At 32.9% G+C, this 14,609-nt stretch overlaps 1 protein-coding gene across 1 annotated transcript in view; it reads right to left on the bottom strand.

Annotated features, from left to right (window-relative positions):
* CWF19L2 (CWF19 like cell cycle control factor 2) overlaps positions 1-14,609 on the bottom strand; it is a 106,117-nt gene that overhangs the window by 67,958 nt on the left and 23,550 nt on the right. The window contains exon 9 of the mRNA XM_081061758.1: positions 1,507-1,603. Coding sequence (XP_080917884.1) covers positions 1,507-1,603 — 97 coding nt within the window. The remainder of the gene's footprint in view (positions 1-1,506; positions 1,604-14,609) is intronic.

A 14,609-nucleotide genomic window follows, 5' to 3' on the forward strand; every position in this document is an offset into this window, starting at 1 on the left:
TCACTTTTTAATGAACTTATATCAGATACAAACTTCTCAAATACCTGTGGCATTTGTTTATGCTTTGAAAGTAAATAATTACAAGGGCATATATTTTAGGGAAGATTGGGAGATGGAGGAAATACATAACCTTAAGAATGACATTTTTACAGTTCCTTAGATATTATAAACTTCCAGTCCTCAAAATTTGTTATTTTTAAGACAGAGACATCACAAGACTGAAAATATCACCTTCTTTATTGCTAAGTAATTTAGATAAAAATTCTGAATATATTTCATTTTTACTTTAGGAAGCGTATAGGAATTTATATAAAACAACTGATATACAAAGCAATAAATCACAAAGAAATTAAATAGATTTATATGATAAGCAAAAAACAGAATAGTCCACTGCCGTCGTTCCATAAACATAAGAACACTTTTAAGATAAGTTATCCTAACTTGATCTCTCTTTCATATGATTCTTTTGTTCTTTCAAAACTCAAACTTTATTTTCTGCTATTGTTATTGTTGTTAGCTTATCTCTCTTACCAATTTCTGGGCTAAAGTTCTGAGTTGAAGTTCAGTGTCACCAACAACCAGATTCAAAGAGGGAGAGAGAGCAGCATATATGAGATATGACTTTTATTATACATACAGACTAATAACAGAAGTATCTTGTTCAGCCACATTTTGTTCTACTAAAGGGTTTTGTACTAATAGCATACCAAAACAGAAGACAACTTAAAGATGACTTATATTTGAATTTGAGATGAGTACATACATATGACCATGAAGGAATCTATTCTGTCAAGACATGAAAAGCTATCTGACTTTGCTATTCTGCCAGGTACAATGTAACACATGTTAGTATAACAGGAATGTGACAATATATATGATAGATAGATAGATAGATAGATAGATAGATAGATAGATAGATAGATAGATAGATAGATAGATAATAGATAGATGCAGCTCTTACCAAATCATCCCTATATCTATTCAATTCTAAGGTAAACCACATTACTGTAAAAATTACATGAGCTAACCTATACAAAGCATCTAACACATTATCAGGCACAAACACACTGACTTAAAATTTCAGTAAATGAATCCTTCATAGGAGGTAATTTTTAGGTTTCTATGTAAGAGAATTTTAAAAAGTAACACGTTCTCAATAATATATGACTAAAAAAAGGAAAAGGCAGAAATATCTTTATCTCCTTCATATATGTTCAATAAGTTAGAAGTGCAAAAATAAAGCAAATAGCACAGTAAAAATGTAATGTAAAAGTATTTATTTAGTTCCCTAGGACCTTAAATTTCAGAAATCTGACAGAGAAGTGGATAATTTAGACATAGACAGTATTGTTTTTAGAAGTGTTCAAGAATTTCTTTAAAGAATCAGTAAGCAGCAGTTATTTTCAAAGTGTGCTGTATCCACATTGCTAAGGAACTTCCAAAATTACTCTTTAGACGTTAAATACTTAATTACTATTCTGCAAAAGAACAACATATAAGTCTTACCATATTTCCCATCATCTCTGCCTTGATAATCTTGGCTCCCAACTTGTTCTTCTCATCAACACTCAAGATGTGGATGGACTCATCCTCTGGACTACTTCTGTTTGAACAGGTCAGATTAAAAGCAGATGAAGTATAGGTATAACGCAAGGGACACTATCAAGACTCAAACGTACTTTAAATGACCTCAACAAAGCATCAGCACCCACAGATCATGATCCTAATATATATAAAATCTCAATGTTCCATCATAAATTTTTAAAGTGCTCTGTTATAATGCCAGGATGGTCTGTGGCAGCTCTAATAACTGACTAAAGTCCCAGTGACGACAAGGTAAATAACGCAAGTCAACTGTTCTTCATTATTTAATATTCCCATACTCATCCTTAAAAGGAAACAAACAAAAACACTAAAATCAGGCCATAATTCTACATATCTGGGGAAACTCTTCTCATCCAAGGTAATGTTATTGATAACGTAAAAAACTCTAAGTAGGAAATGACATTTAACTGTATTCAAAGAATAAAAACAATGATCAGGTGCTCTTTTGCAAAGTCAATCCAAAATTAGACCACATGAACTAATTTATGACTAAGCTTATGTACCAAATCTATACTATGGAAGCTTCACAGAAGAAAAATATCCAACCAGTGTCAGATTCCTGGCACATACAAAGTTGCCCCAGCTTCTTGCCTTAGAGAGAGACTCAAGACTACAATGAATAGAAGATAAACCCAGGCAGAGCCTGGCTCCTCAAGAAGGAGAAATCACTTAAGAGTCCAAGAACTCCAAGGCAGCTAAAGAGGAAAGAACTGCACAATGATAAAATCCCAGAGAACCACACAGAGCTCCCCTGAAATATTCAGCAAGAAGCTACCCACAGTCAGGAAAAGAACTATCCGAAACGGTTAGAGAAACAGTATTCAGCACTCCTGGAAACAGTGCGTGGTCTCACTAGCCAGACTAGGAAAATTCACAATTCACAAAGCACTGAGTAGAATATTAAGGGTCTTGCTTCATTAGTGGGAAATAATAAGCCCTACGCCTACATAACAAATGTTAAAACAGAGCCAAAATGATCAAAGGGTTTCCAATTAACCATGTCCCAGAACAAATCTCAAGAATATTTATAGAAATGCAAAAATATCCAGCACTCAACAAGTATTCATAATATCTAGTATCCAATCAAAGATTACCAGACCTACAAAGACATAGAAAAATAGACCCATTATTAGGAGAAAAATCTATCCATCAAAATGAACCCAAAACTAAAAAAAAAAAAAGAATCCAAAACTGACACAGATGTGACAAGGGCACCAAAAGTTATTATTGTAACTGTATTACTTCATATGTTGCAAAGTTAGAAACAACTAAGATATAAAATACATCGAATTCAATTTCTACTGATGAAAATTAGTGTCTGACATAAAAAATACACTGGATAAGTTTAATGGAACATTAGACCGCAAAAGAAACTATTAGTGAACTTGAAGCATTAGAAACTATACAAAATGAAACACAAAGAAAGAAAAGAATTTTTAAAAATGAAAAGAGCATCAGAGAGTTGCGGGACAACCTTAAATACCTTAATATTCATGTCTTTGGAATCTCTGAAGAGGAATGGAATACAGAAGAAACAGAGGCCAAAATTTTCCAAATTTAGTTAAAAACTAATAAATTTCCAAAATTAGTTAAAAACTAATAAATTTACAGAGATCCAAGAAGTTTAATGAATCCCAATTACAAAAATTTTTTTTAAATCTACATTAAGGGACATCATAATCAAATTGCTCAAAACTAGTGATAGAACATTTTTAAAGCAAATATAGGGGGAAATAAAATTTATGCACATAGAAACAAAAGTAAGGATGACAGCAGATTTCTCATCAGAAATAATGCAAGAAACCAGCAGCAACATCTTTAAAGTACTTTATATTGTCAACCTAGAGTTTTATATCAAGTGAAAATATCTTTCAATAGCAAAAGTGAAATGAAGACTTTTTTAGACATAAAAAAGCCAAAAGAATGTTTTTTGGAGAAGCCTCCAGGCAGAAGAAGAATTAGACCAGACTGAAGTATGGATCAACCCAAAAGAAGGAAGAACAACACAAATTTGACTACAAGGATAAATATATAACATTTTATTCTTATTACTTAACACTCCTTCAGATAATGATTTAAACAAAAATAATGACAACATATGATGGTTTTATAAAAAGTTTAAGTAAAGTGTATGACAACAGTAACAGAAAGGACAGGAGGAGAGAAATATAAACAAACTATTGTAAAGTTCTGATACCATATAAGAGTGGCATTGTATCACTTGAAAGTAGATATGTTAAAGATGTATACTACTCAAAGCTAAAAGAACCACTAAAATTTATATATATGTATATGTATACATATATACATATATATATGAAGAAAAATGAAATAGAATCATAAAAAAACTCAATCCAAAAGAAGTCAGACAAAGAGAAAAATGAAAACAAAGAACAGACAGGACAAATAGAGAGCACATAGTAAAATCACAGATTTGAACCTAACTATATCACATAAATATCACATAAATGGTCTAAACACATGAATTCAAAAGCAGAAATTCAGGCCAGAATGGATTGGCATGAAATATTCAAAGTGATGAAAAGCAAGGACCTACAACCAAAATTTATCCAGCAAGGCTATCATTTAGATTCGAAGGACAGGTAAAGAGATTCCCAGACAAGAAAAAGCTAAAGGAATTCATCACCACCAAACCAGTATTACAAAAAATGTTAAAATGTTAAAGTGACTTCTTTAAGAAGATTTAAAAAAATCAAAATATGAAAACAAAATGGCAGTAACGCCATTCGTATCAATAATCATTTTCAATGAAAATGGATTAAATACTCCAAACAAAAGATATAGGGTGGCTGAATGGGTAAGAAAACAAGACCCATACATATGCTGGCTACAAAAGACTCACTTCAGATCGAAAGACATGCACAAACTGAAAGTAAAAGGGTGGAAAAAGATACTTCATGCAAATCAAAATGAGACAAAGTAGGTGTAGCAATACTTATATCAGACAAAACAGACTTTAAAACAAAGTCTATAACAGTAGACAAAGATGGACCCATCAATTCTACTTCTGATTATTTATTGGAAGAAATCCAAACACTAATTCAGAAAGACATATGCATCCCTATGTTCATGGCAGCATTATTTACAACAGCCAAGATATGAAAACAACCTAAGTGTCCACTGACAAATGGAAAAAGAAGAGGTGGTACATATATACAACAGAATATTACTTAGCAACAAAAGAGTGAAAATGTGCTATTTGTGACCACATGGATAAACCCAGAGGGCATTATGCTGAGCAAAAAAGTCAGACAGAAAAAGACATATATACTTTCACTAATATGTGGAATCTAAAAAAACAAAATAAATGAATAAACAAACTCAGACACAGAACAAACTGAGAGCTGACAGATGGGAGGACGGTTGTGGGGAAGGGGGAAAAAGGGAAGGGATTAAGATGTGCAAATTATCGGTTATAAAAACAGTCACAAGGATGTGAAGTACAACATAGGGAATCTGGTCAACAAAATTGCAATAAATATGTATGGTGTCAGATGGGTACTAGACTCATTGGGGTGATCATTCTGTAAGTTATATAAATGTCTAACCACTATGCTGTATTCCTGAAACTAATGTAATATTGAATGTCAACTGTAATTGAAAAACATATTTTTTTAAAAAGCAGAAATTGTCAGATGGATAAAAAAGCAAAACTCAATTACAAGAAATGCACTGTTAAAGACATAAATATGTTAAACATAAAAGAATGAGGAAATGTATCATTTTAACAATAGTCAAAAGAAAGCTAAAGTGACTTCTTTAATATCAGACAAATTGGATTACAGAGTAAAAAATATCATCAAGGACAAAGACAATGATTTCATATGAAAAAGAGATCAATCCATAGAGTACAGAACAATCTCTAAACCTGTATGCACCTAATAACAGCTTCAAACTACTGACAAAACTGCAGGAAAAACAGACAAATCTACAATTGTAGCAGATTTCAAGACCCTACTCTAAATACTTGATACATTAAGTAAACAGAAAATCAACAAGGATATGGAGGACTTGAATAACACTATCAACTAGCATGACCTCCTAATGGACATTCACAGTATACTCCACCAAACAACAGTAAAATATACATTCTTTCCAAGTGCATACAAAACATTTACCAATATAAACCATACTCTGAGCCATGAAACAAGTCTCAATATATAAAGGAATTCAAGTCATAAAAACTATGTTCTCTGACCACAGTGAAATTAAATTAGAAATCATTAACAAAGATCTCTGGAAAATCCTAAACTATTTGGAATAGTATACTTGTAAGTTACTCTTGGTTCAAGAACAAAATCAAAGAGAAATCTGGAAGTATTTTGAACTAAATAGAAATAGAAACACAACATATCAGAATTTGTGGGATGCTGCTAAAGTAGTACTTAGGGGAAAATTTATAGCACTAAATGCTTCTATTGGAAAAGAAGATCTCAAATCAATGATCTCTGCTTACAACTAAGAAAGCAGAGAGAGTGAATTAAACCCAAAGTAATCAGAAGACCAAAAAAAATAAATAAATCAGAGTGGAAATAAATTAAATTTAAAAAACCAAAACAACAGAAAAACAAAAAAAATTCAATGAAACCAAAAGGTAATTAAGACAATGAAATTGATAAAACTCTACCTCGACTGATCAAGAAAATAAAAAGATACAAATTACCAATAAAGAAATGAGAGAAGTAAAATCACTACACATTCTAAGCACCTTGCAAATAGATGTCCGATTGCTTCTCCACCTTTTGGCTAAGATCGAGTGTCAAATAGATATCCAAAGCAAATAAGCACATGAGCAAATGCTCAATATCAGCAGTCACTAGACGAATGCAAATTAAAATCATGAGATACTGCTACACATCCACTAGAATAATTAAAATTAAAAAGGCTGACCATACCAAGTTCCTACAAGAATGTGGAGGAATCGGGAGTCTCATACACTATTGGTGGTAATACAAAATGATACAACCACTTGGTAAAGCAGTTTGACAGTTTCCTAAAATTTAAACACGATTACCATATGATCTAGCCATTACTCTCCTAGGTATTCACCCAAGAAAAAAGAAACTATACGTACATACAGAAGACCTGTACATAAATGTTCAAAGAAGCTTTATTTATAATCGCCCAAAACTGGAAAAATTCTAAATGTCTACCAACAGATGAATGGAAAAACAAATTGTTGTATATCTATGAAAGGCATAACACCCATCAATAAAAAGGAATGAACTATTATTATATGCAACATGGATAAAGCCCAAAATAATTATGCTTAGTGACAGAAACCAGAAAAAAAGAGTGCATTACATATGAAACCATTTATATTAGACTAGAAAATGTAATCGAGTCTCTATTAAAAAAGAAAGATGACTGGTTGCCTAAGAGGGTTGGGAAGGTGTGAGGAAAGGTAGGAGACAGGGATTATGAAGGGAACAAGAAAACTTGGGGTGGGTGTGATGATTTTGTTAAAATGCACATATTCCAAAACTTACCAAATTGTATACATATATATGTATGTATGCAATTTATTATGTCAGTTATACTTCAATAATTTTAAAAACCCGTCAAAGAGTGATAAAAAATGTTTTAAGTAGGAAAAAAGTCTGTCATAATCTCAAACATAAAGTATATATCTATAATATTACCAGTTTTTCTGAATTCCTAGATTTCATCATACCCTACTAAACTTAACGGCTCTCAACACACATTATGAACAAGTAATAGCAAAATATATAATAAACCTCCAAATTAAAACTGGACCTAACAACCATATATGGAAATTATTTTTGAACAGTGGATTCCTTTTTGGCAAAAAACCACAAATATTCTAATAGAACTTGAGGTTTTTTTAAAAGACATTAATTTATGCAGAAATTCTATATGAACCATTTCTTATACTGGTAAAAGGAAATACAATACTCTGGTGTTTAGACTAAGAAAACTAAAATATTTCATGTAAAGAACCATTAGAAAGTAACATATTTTTGTTCCCCTCAAGTTCTTTCAGTCTACATTTAAAAAAACCAATTAAGATGAACAGTAGGGGCACTGCATTTGTATAAGCAGGAGAACGTCATTACTTTTTATATGCTTCTGTGGGTTGAAGTACTGTTTATATCATTAGTTGTGCTTTTTTTGTATGGAAAATAGTTTGCAATAACTTTTTTAAATTAAATTCTGAAGTATAAGTCATTTCTATTGTATTGTAAATATAATTTATTTGAATTTGCAGGCAACCCAATCATATTTTAATAAAAATTTTGACTTACTAATCAACACAACTTTTCTCAATTTGCATTCTTTCCCATTCAATTTATTTTCCAAAATTCTCTGCTTTGAATATTTACTATTCCTGTCCTCTACGTGGAAATTATAAAATTAGTTAAATTTTTATATGTATGTATAATGTAAAATAAATAACCACAGTTCATGCCCCTTCTAAACAATATCAGTGCAATTACTCCCCCAAGTAGTTAGCTTGCTTAAGGATCTGCCTCTCATACTACCCAGCTTCCTGAGTGAGATACTTCCTGGCTGCTTTTCCTTTTTTTCTGCCTTTCTTCACTGCCAAATGCTTAATTTTTTTCCTGCAGTGATGCCTAGTTCATCCATTTTCATCTCAACACCAGCCAACTGAGAAAGTAAAGAACAGAGGAGAGATAAAATGGATAAGGGGGTGGTTTCCCCAATATTTCTCCAAACCCTTCTGTGTTAATCCAGTAAATGCCTACTATAATCCAGACACGAGTCCACATAGGGTTTCTTGAGCTCAGCCATTCAGAAAATAAACCATCCTGCAAGCAAGCTTTGAGTTTGATAGGAGAATGAAGGCCAATTCAGAAGAATGAAGGCCAAAAAGCATCCACCAATCCATCTCCTTTTGAGAAGAAAGATTTTAGGGATGTTAATAAACCACTATTCAAATGTCAATAGGTCAACAGACTCATGCCTACTAATAGATATAAAAATATCTATTTATATGAAATACAAATACACTACTACAATTTGAAGAATTCCTAATACAAGCTTTTCATGAAGCACTAAAAGCTTTTTCTTTATAATAACAATCATTACCTTGTATCATCCTGGCAAGAAATCGGAAATCCCTCTCAGTATTACAAGAAAAGGAATTTTGCAGTCAGACTGACATGGGTTTAAATCCAGACTCTGCCATTTACTACCTTTAAGATTGAGCAAGTATCTCAACCCCCCAGAGGCATAAAATCAGGAAAATGATTAATGCCTACCTTCACATTACCGAAATTAAATGCAATGATGAATAAAATTACAGTAATTGCAGTAATATAATTACAGAAATATATTAGCAGAGAGAATCTGTAAAGTTATCTAATTTTAGTTCCAAGAGACATCTCAGATACATAAATAACCACCCCTTAGACCAGATACCTTTTTTCAAATTTGAATGAGTAAAAGAAACAAACAAAACGAGAACCTTATATATGCTGCCTACAAGAGACTCACTTCAGATTGAAAGACACACACAGAATGAAAGTAAAGGGATGAGAAAAATTATTTTATGAAAATGAAAACAAACAAAAACAGCTGGGTAGCAATACTTATAGCAGACAAAACAGACTTTAAGACAAAAGCTATAAAGAGACAAAGAAGGGCCCAATAATCCCACTTCAGGGTATTTATCTGAAGGAACCCAAAACACGACTTTGAAGGGACGTGTGCCTCCATATGTTCACTGCAGCAGTGTTTACAACAGCCAACATATGGAGGCAGCCCGGGTGTCCATCAATGGATGAATGGATAAAGACGAGGTGGTACATACCTACAAAGGAATATTACTCAGACATTAAAAAAGAATGAAATCGTGCCATCTGCAACAACATGGATGAACCCAGAGGGTATTGTGCTAAGTGGAGTAGGTCAGAGAAGATAAATGTCGTATGATTTCACTTATACGTGGAATCTAAAGAACAAAATAAACAAACAAAACAGAAACAAAATCGTAGATACAAAGAACATTTTGAGGGTTGCCAGATGGGAAGGGAGTTGGACGGATGGGTGAAAGCAGAGAAGGGATTAAGAAGTACAAACTGGTAGTTACAAACTAGTCATGGGGACGTAGGATATAGCATAAGGAATATAGTCAATAATACATATGGTAATAGTTATGAATGTTGTCAGATGGGTACTAGATTTATCAGGGTGATAACCTTGTAAGGCATATAAATGTCTAATCACTATGTTGCACACCTGAAACTAATATCATATTGTATGTCAACTGTAATTGAAAGATTAAAAAAAAATACGTAAAAAATTCAAACATAGCAGCTAACCTGATGCTCAATAATGAAAGCCAATTACTAAGTCAAAGAATTTTCCAATCAGTCCTTTGTCCATGATGCTTAAAATCCAATGGTGAAATCTCTTCAAGAACAGTTTTAAAAAGAATGTCCAGAGCTGGTGCACATGTAAGAAGGAACCAAATCTTTTCAGGGAGCCACAGAATTAAAAGCTTCAGCACTGAGCCATGGATGCCAACTCAAGCTCCTGCTCTCCTCTACATTCACTCCTCTGCTTCATGACTGCTTGTCTCTGGGCTACAGCCTCCTAATCAGGGCATCAGCCTTAAAACTGTTCCATTTTCCACAGTAAACTTCACACTACTTTCTACTCTTTATACAATACAAATCTGATCTATTTCAAATCCTTGAGATACTTCTTCCCTATCACTGTAGAATAATGTCCAACTCATGAACATGACTTCTGGAGCCATTTACAGGATGTACAAAGCAATATTTGCAATAGCTGCTTACTCATTTTCCTGTCATTCAACTACAATCCATAAATTATTGAGAGGCTAACAGAATTCAGAGATGTAAAGACTAGACAGAGATATACCCTTCTCTCATGGAGCTACTGCATCAACACTCCAAATATTATTTGCAAATGCTAAACTATACCATGCTGTGTCTTCATGTTTTCCTCTCCATGCTAGTTGCCCTTTCCCAGTTACTGTCCAATGGGTTCATCCTTCAACACCCCACAACTTTCCCAGATTCTGTTGTCCCTAATCATATCCCAGAAGAGTTAACCACCTCTTGTTGTATATAAGTACTGTAAGTACCTATACTATACCTTCAACTATAAGAAGCACGGCATTTATGTACCATACTTTTCACATGTATACCTAACTGGTTCTTCATTACTGTGAGTTCCTTGAAGGCACATATTACATCATAATTATTTTCACACCAACAGACCTAGGAAATAGAACCATTCAGTAAATTTAAGAGGAATAGCAAAGAGAATTTGTCAAAGTTGTCTAAGTTCCAAGGGATATCCCTGATACAAAAACAACCTCCCCTTCATACCAGGTACTTTTCCCCTCAAATTTGAATGAGTAAAATAAACAGTCTGTTTCTCAAACTTTCAGTTTCCAAGGATTATTTAAAGGAAACATGGACTAACAATTGTAAGGTAATTTTGTTCCAAAGGTTCATCAATGTTTTTCAGTAAAATAAGCTAATAGCAGTAAGTCATAACAATGAGAAGACATTTCAATTTGTGAGCTGTGTGTGAACCAAATTGTTGCATCGCTTTTTTTTCCCATTAAGCTACCAAACTCATTGTGGTCCAGAGAGACCAAAAGGAACACCAACATTCTGGGGGTCATATGTTGAAATACACCGACCTAAGTCATCAAAAAAGGATTTCTATAATTTTCTCTTGTCACCCACGATCTGTAGCTGCACTTTCCTCTTTAACATTTCCACCCAAAGCTAATCCTTTTACTTGTATGAGAACACTGGACATACATTCATTCACGTGTTTAGCTTCTTCTAAAATTGATACTCATTCCCACTATGATATAAGCATATTCAAGTATATCTACCTTAAAAGAAAATGAAAGGTAGAGTGAGGAGGCACTTCATTTAACCCATGTCTCCCATCCGTATTTTCTATCTCTACCATCTCACGATTAATAAATTCATAATCATAATTTATTCTATGAAACCTGGCTTATAAATCCTTTTACTATAATATTCTTGATTAAAGTGCCAAAGACCTCTGTTATAGTTTATTCAAAGACACATCTTTGTCATTTTACTTGACCTTTCTCTTCACTTTACTCTTCCCTACACTTCTTAGTAGGCAACTTAAAAATTCAATTAAGAGAGGGCAATGAAGGTATGCTGACGTCCAACCAAAGCTTACAAGCTTCAAGGAGATAACTGTAATCTCATAGACTTTTTTAAAGATCTTTTGAGGCAACTTTCACTGTCATGAAACTCGTACTCCACATTTTTTTTTTGAGGGGGTGTTAATTTTCTAACAGGAATTAAATTGTTCATTAGGAGATGAATAGTAGATGAGGATAAATGAGATGATATACAAGAATTCTGAACATGTCTAATACTAGTATTTTCAATACTGACAGATACTTCAACATACTTAATACAACAGTAACAGGTATCAAATAAAGACATTAAATGAGTTTGGGACACACAACGACTGAAGAACACATTATTTCATCTTGTTAAGTACCACAACAAAGACACTGCTCTGCAGCAAACAGCAAGGAACTGACCTTTACTTTCCCTAAACATCTGTAATAATAACCAGATGCACTGAAAGAAACATGACTATGAAATTTGCAATTATTCTACAAAAAGAAGAAAGTAAAAGCATTTCTCATGTTGCAGGATTACTAGTATAATTTCAGAAGTTGTCTTCATAATTAATTTCTAAAAAGCACATCCTATTTTCCCATTAAAATGTATTCTCTTTACAACACACACACACACACACACACAAAACCCCTCTGGCTGAAAAATTTTAATGAAGAAGTAATTAAAAGAGCTGCAGACCAATGACATTTCAGAAACTTTGAGTATATTATATTGTAATTATTCTTTGCCTGTTGACAGTGTTCAGAGATCTCCTCCCTTTAATTATTTTCTACCACTTGTCCTCAAATTTTCTCTCCTAAAGATCTCAGGATTATACTGAAAGCCTTCAGGACCTAGCATCCCTCTCTTGACTTTCTGGGCTGCCAGAGCAAACTCTGCCAAGAGCGACACCCAGAAGTTAAAATATTATATACAGTGAGTTAGTTCCTGATACTACATAAAATCTAAATGAACGACTTCACAGTGGTTTTTGCTAGTGTTACATACTACTCTAGGCTCAAACTCCTGAAAACACATAGCTAATATATTTTCCAACAAAACAAAACTATATACAAACACATTTTATTGCTAAGAATAATAAGCTTAACATTTTTAATCACAAGGCCACTACTAGAGGATGTTTTTCAGCTACTTTAGGCAGGGTGTAAAAAGGACAAAGGCAAAGAATGATAGCTCTGATGATAGTAAGAATGAATGAAAGAATGGATGAAAAGAAAAGAGAAAAAAGGAAATCTACAAATGATGAAAAAACTATATACGTTACACACCAACTATGAAGAGCTCTCACAAAATACTCAGAAAGTAGGCAAAACATGACTAGTTAACAAAAATAAACAACATTTATAAAAATGTGCCAAAATTTACCCATATTTAAAGAAATACAAATCGAGAAAAGATTATGTTTCTCAACTATGTCTACAGCAAAGATTAAAAAGCTCAATAATACTATTGGCAAGGAAGGGAAAAGTCATTCCCACATATGACTGCTAAGAGTGTACATTGGTTAATACAACAAAATAAATGTAATTCCACTCCTCTGAATTTATTTTACAGCTATATTTAAATAGTGTGCGAAGATACACATACAAATGTACACTTGAAATCTATATAGTTTTACTGACCAATGTCAATCCTAAAAAAATTCAATTTAAAAAGATATACATACAAAACTATTCACTGCAGAATTATTTGTAAGAGCAACAAAATAGAAACCTAAAGTCTATCAACTGAAGACCGATGAGAAATACTAGCTTATATTTAAGTTTTACAACAGAATATTAAAGAGCCTTTAAAATGAAAAAAGTACATACAAATGGGCTGATGTGAAAAGATCTTTAAGATACATTGATCGGAAAAATAACAAGGATCAGAATAGTAAACGTGTATGTTCTCTCTTGTAAAAAGGTCACAGACCTAGGAAATGGCTAGGTGTTACACATGGTTGCAGATAAAATACATGAAAATACAGATAAAAATGGCTAGGTGTTACACATGGTTGCCGTTAAATTTGAATTTCAGATACAAATAATTTTTTAGTCTAAGTATTTCCAAATATTGTAAGAGACTTATTTGCTAAATCGGGCAACCCTAATTCCAATAACACTAAGGCAACACTATCAGTTGCCTTAGTTTCCACATTTGAAAAATGCAGGCGTCAGACTATGATTTCTTCCAGTTCTAAAATCAGTTCCATGATTTGTTTTTCTAGCTCTAAAATTCATTGGTTGTAATGCTCCCTAGAATTCTGACATTTTATAAAGAAGTCAACATATATCCATGATAACGTTCAGATAAACTAACAACTTCTAACAATCCTTCACTGAATCTTTCTAGTCCCTGAAAACCGACAGTCTTTAAGGTCCTAACTTAGTCTCTTTACACAACTCTATGCACTCAGGACTTTTTTTTCTTCCACATATACGTGAATGATTGCTAGATTGTTCTTTCCCTCGCCAGCTAATAGTGGAATTCACGGAGAGCCTCAAACCATTTGTAACATCAAAATTAATGCAGCTAACAAAGAATATTGTCTTTAGACCAAATAATATAGCTTTTAATGAGTGTCTGTACATTAAATATATCTATAGCTTACAACTTAAATATAACATACAAATATGAAGCAATTAGAGAAGAATACTGTTAGTATTCTTTCTAATATGATTGTTTCTAATATGATTCTTTCTAATATGATTGTTTCACACACTCTGCTTTACTGCAGTCATAGAAGTCAAGACCTACAGATCATCCAAATGCTAAGTCATTTGATATCATCATTCCTGATGATATCAGGAAATAAGAGCCTCATCCCACTAGTAACTG

Source organism: Rhinolophus hipposideros (genome assembly GCF_964194185.1).
Source record: "Rhinolophus hipposideros genome assembly, chromosome: 10".
NCBI classification, from domain to species: domain Eukaryota; kingdom Metazoa; phylum Chordata; class Mammalia; order Chiroptera; family Rhinolophidae; genus Rhinolophus; species Rhinolophus hipposideros.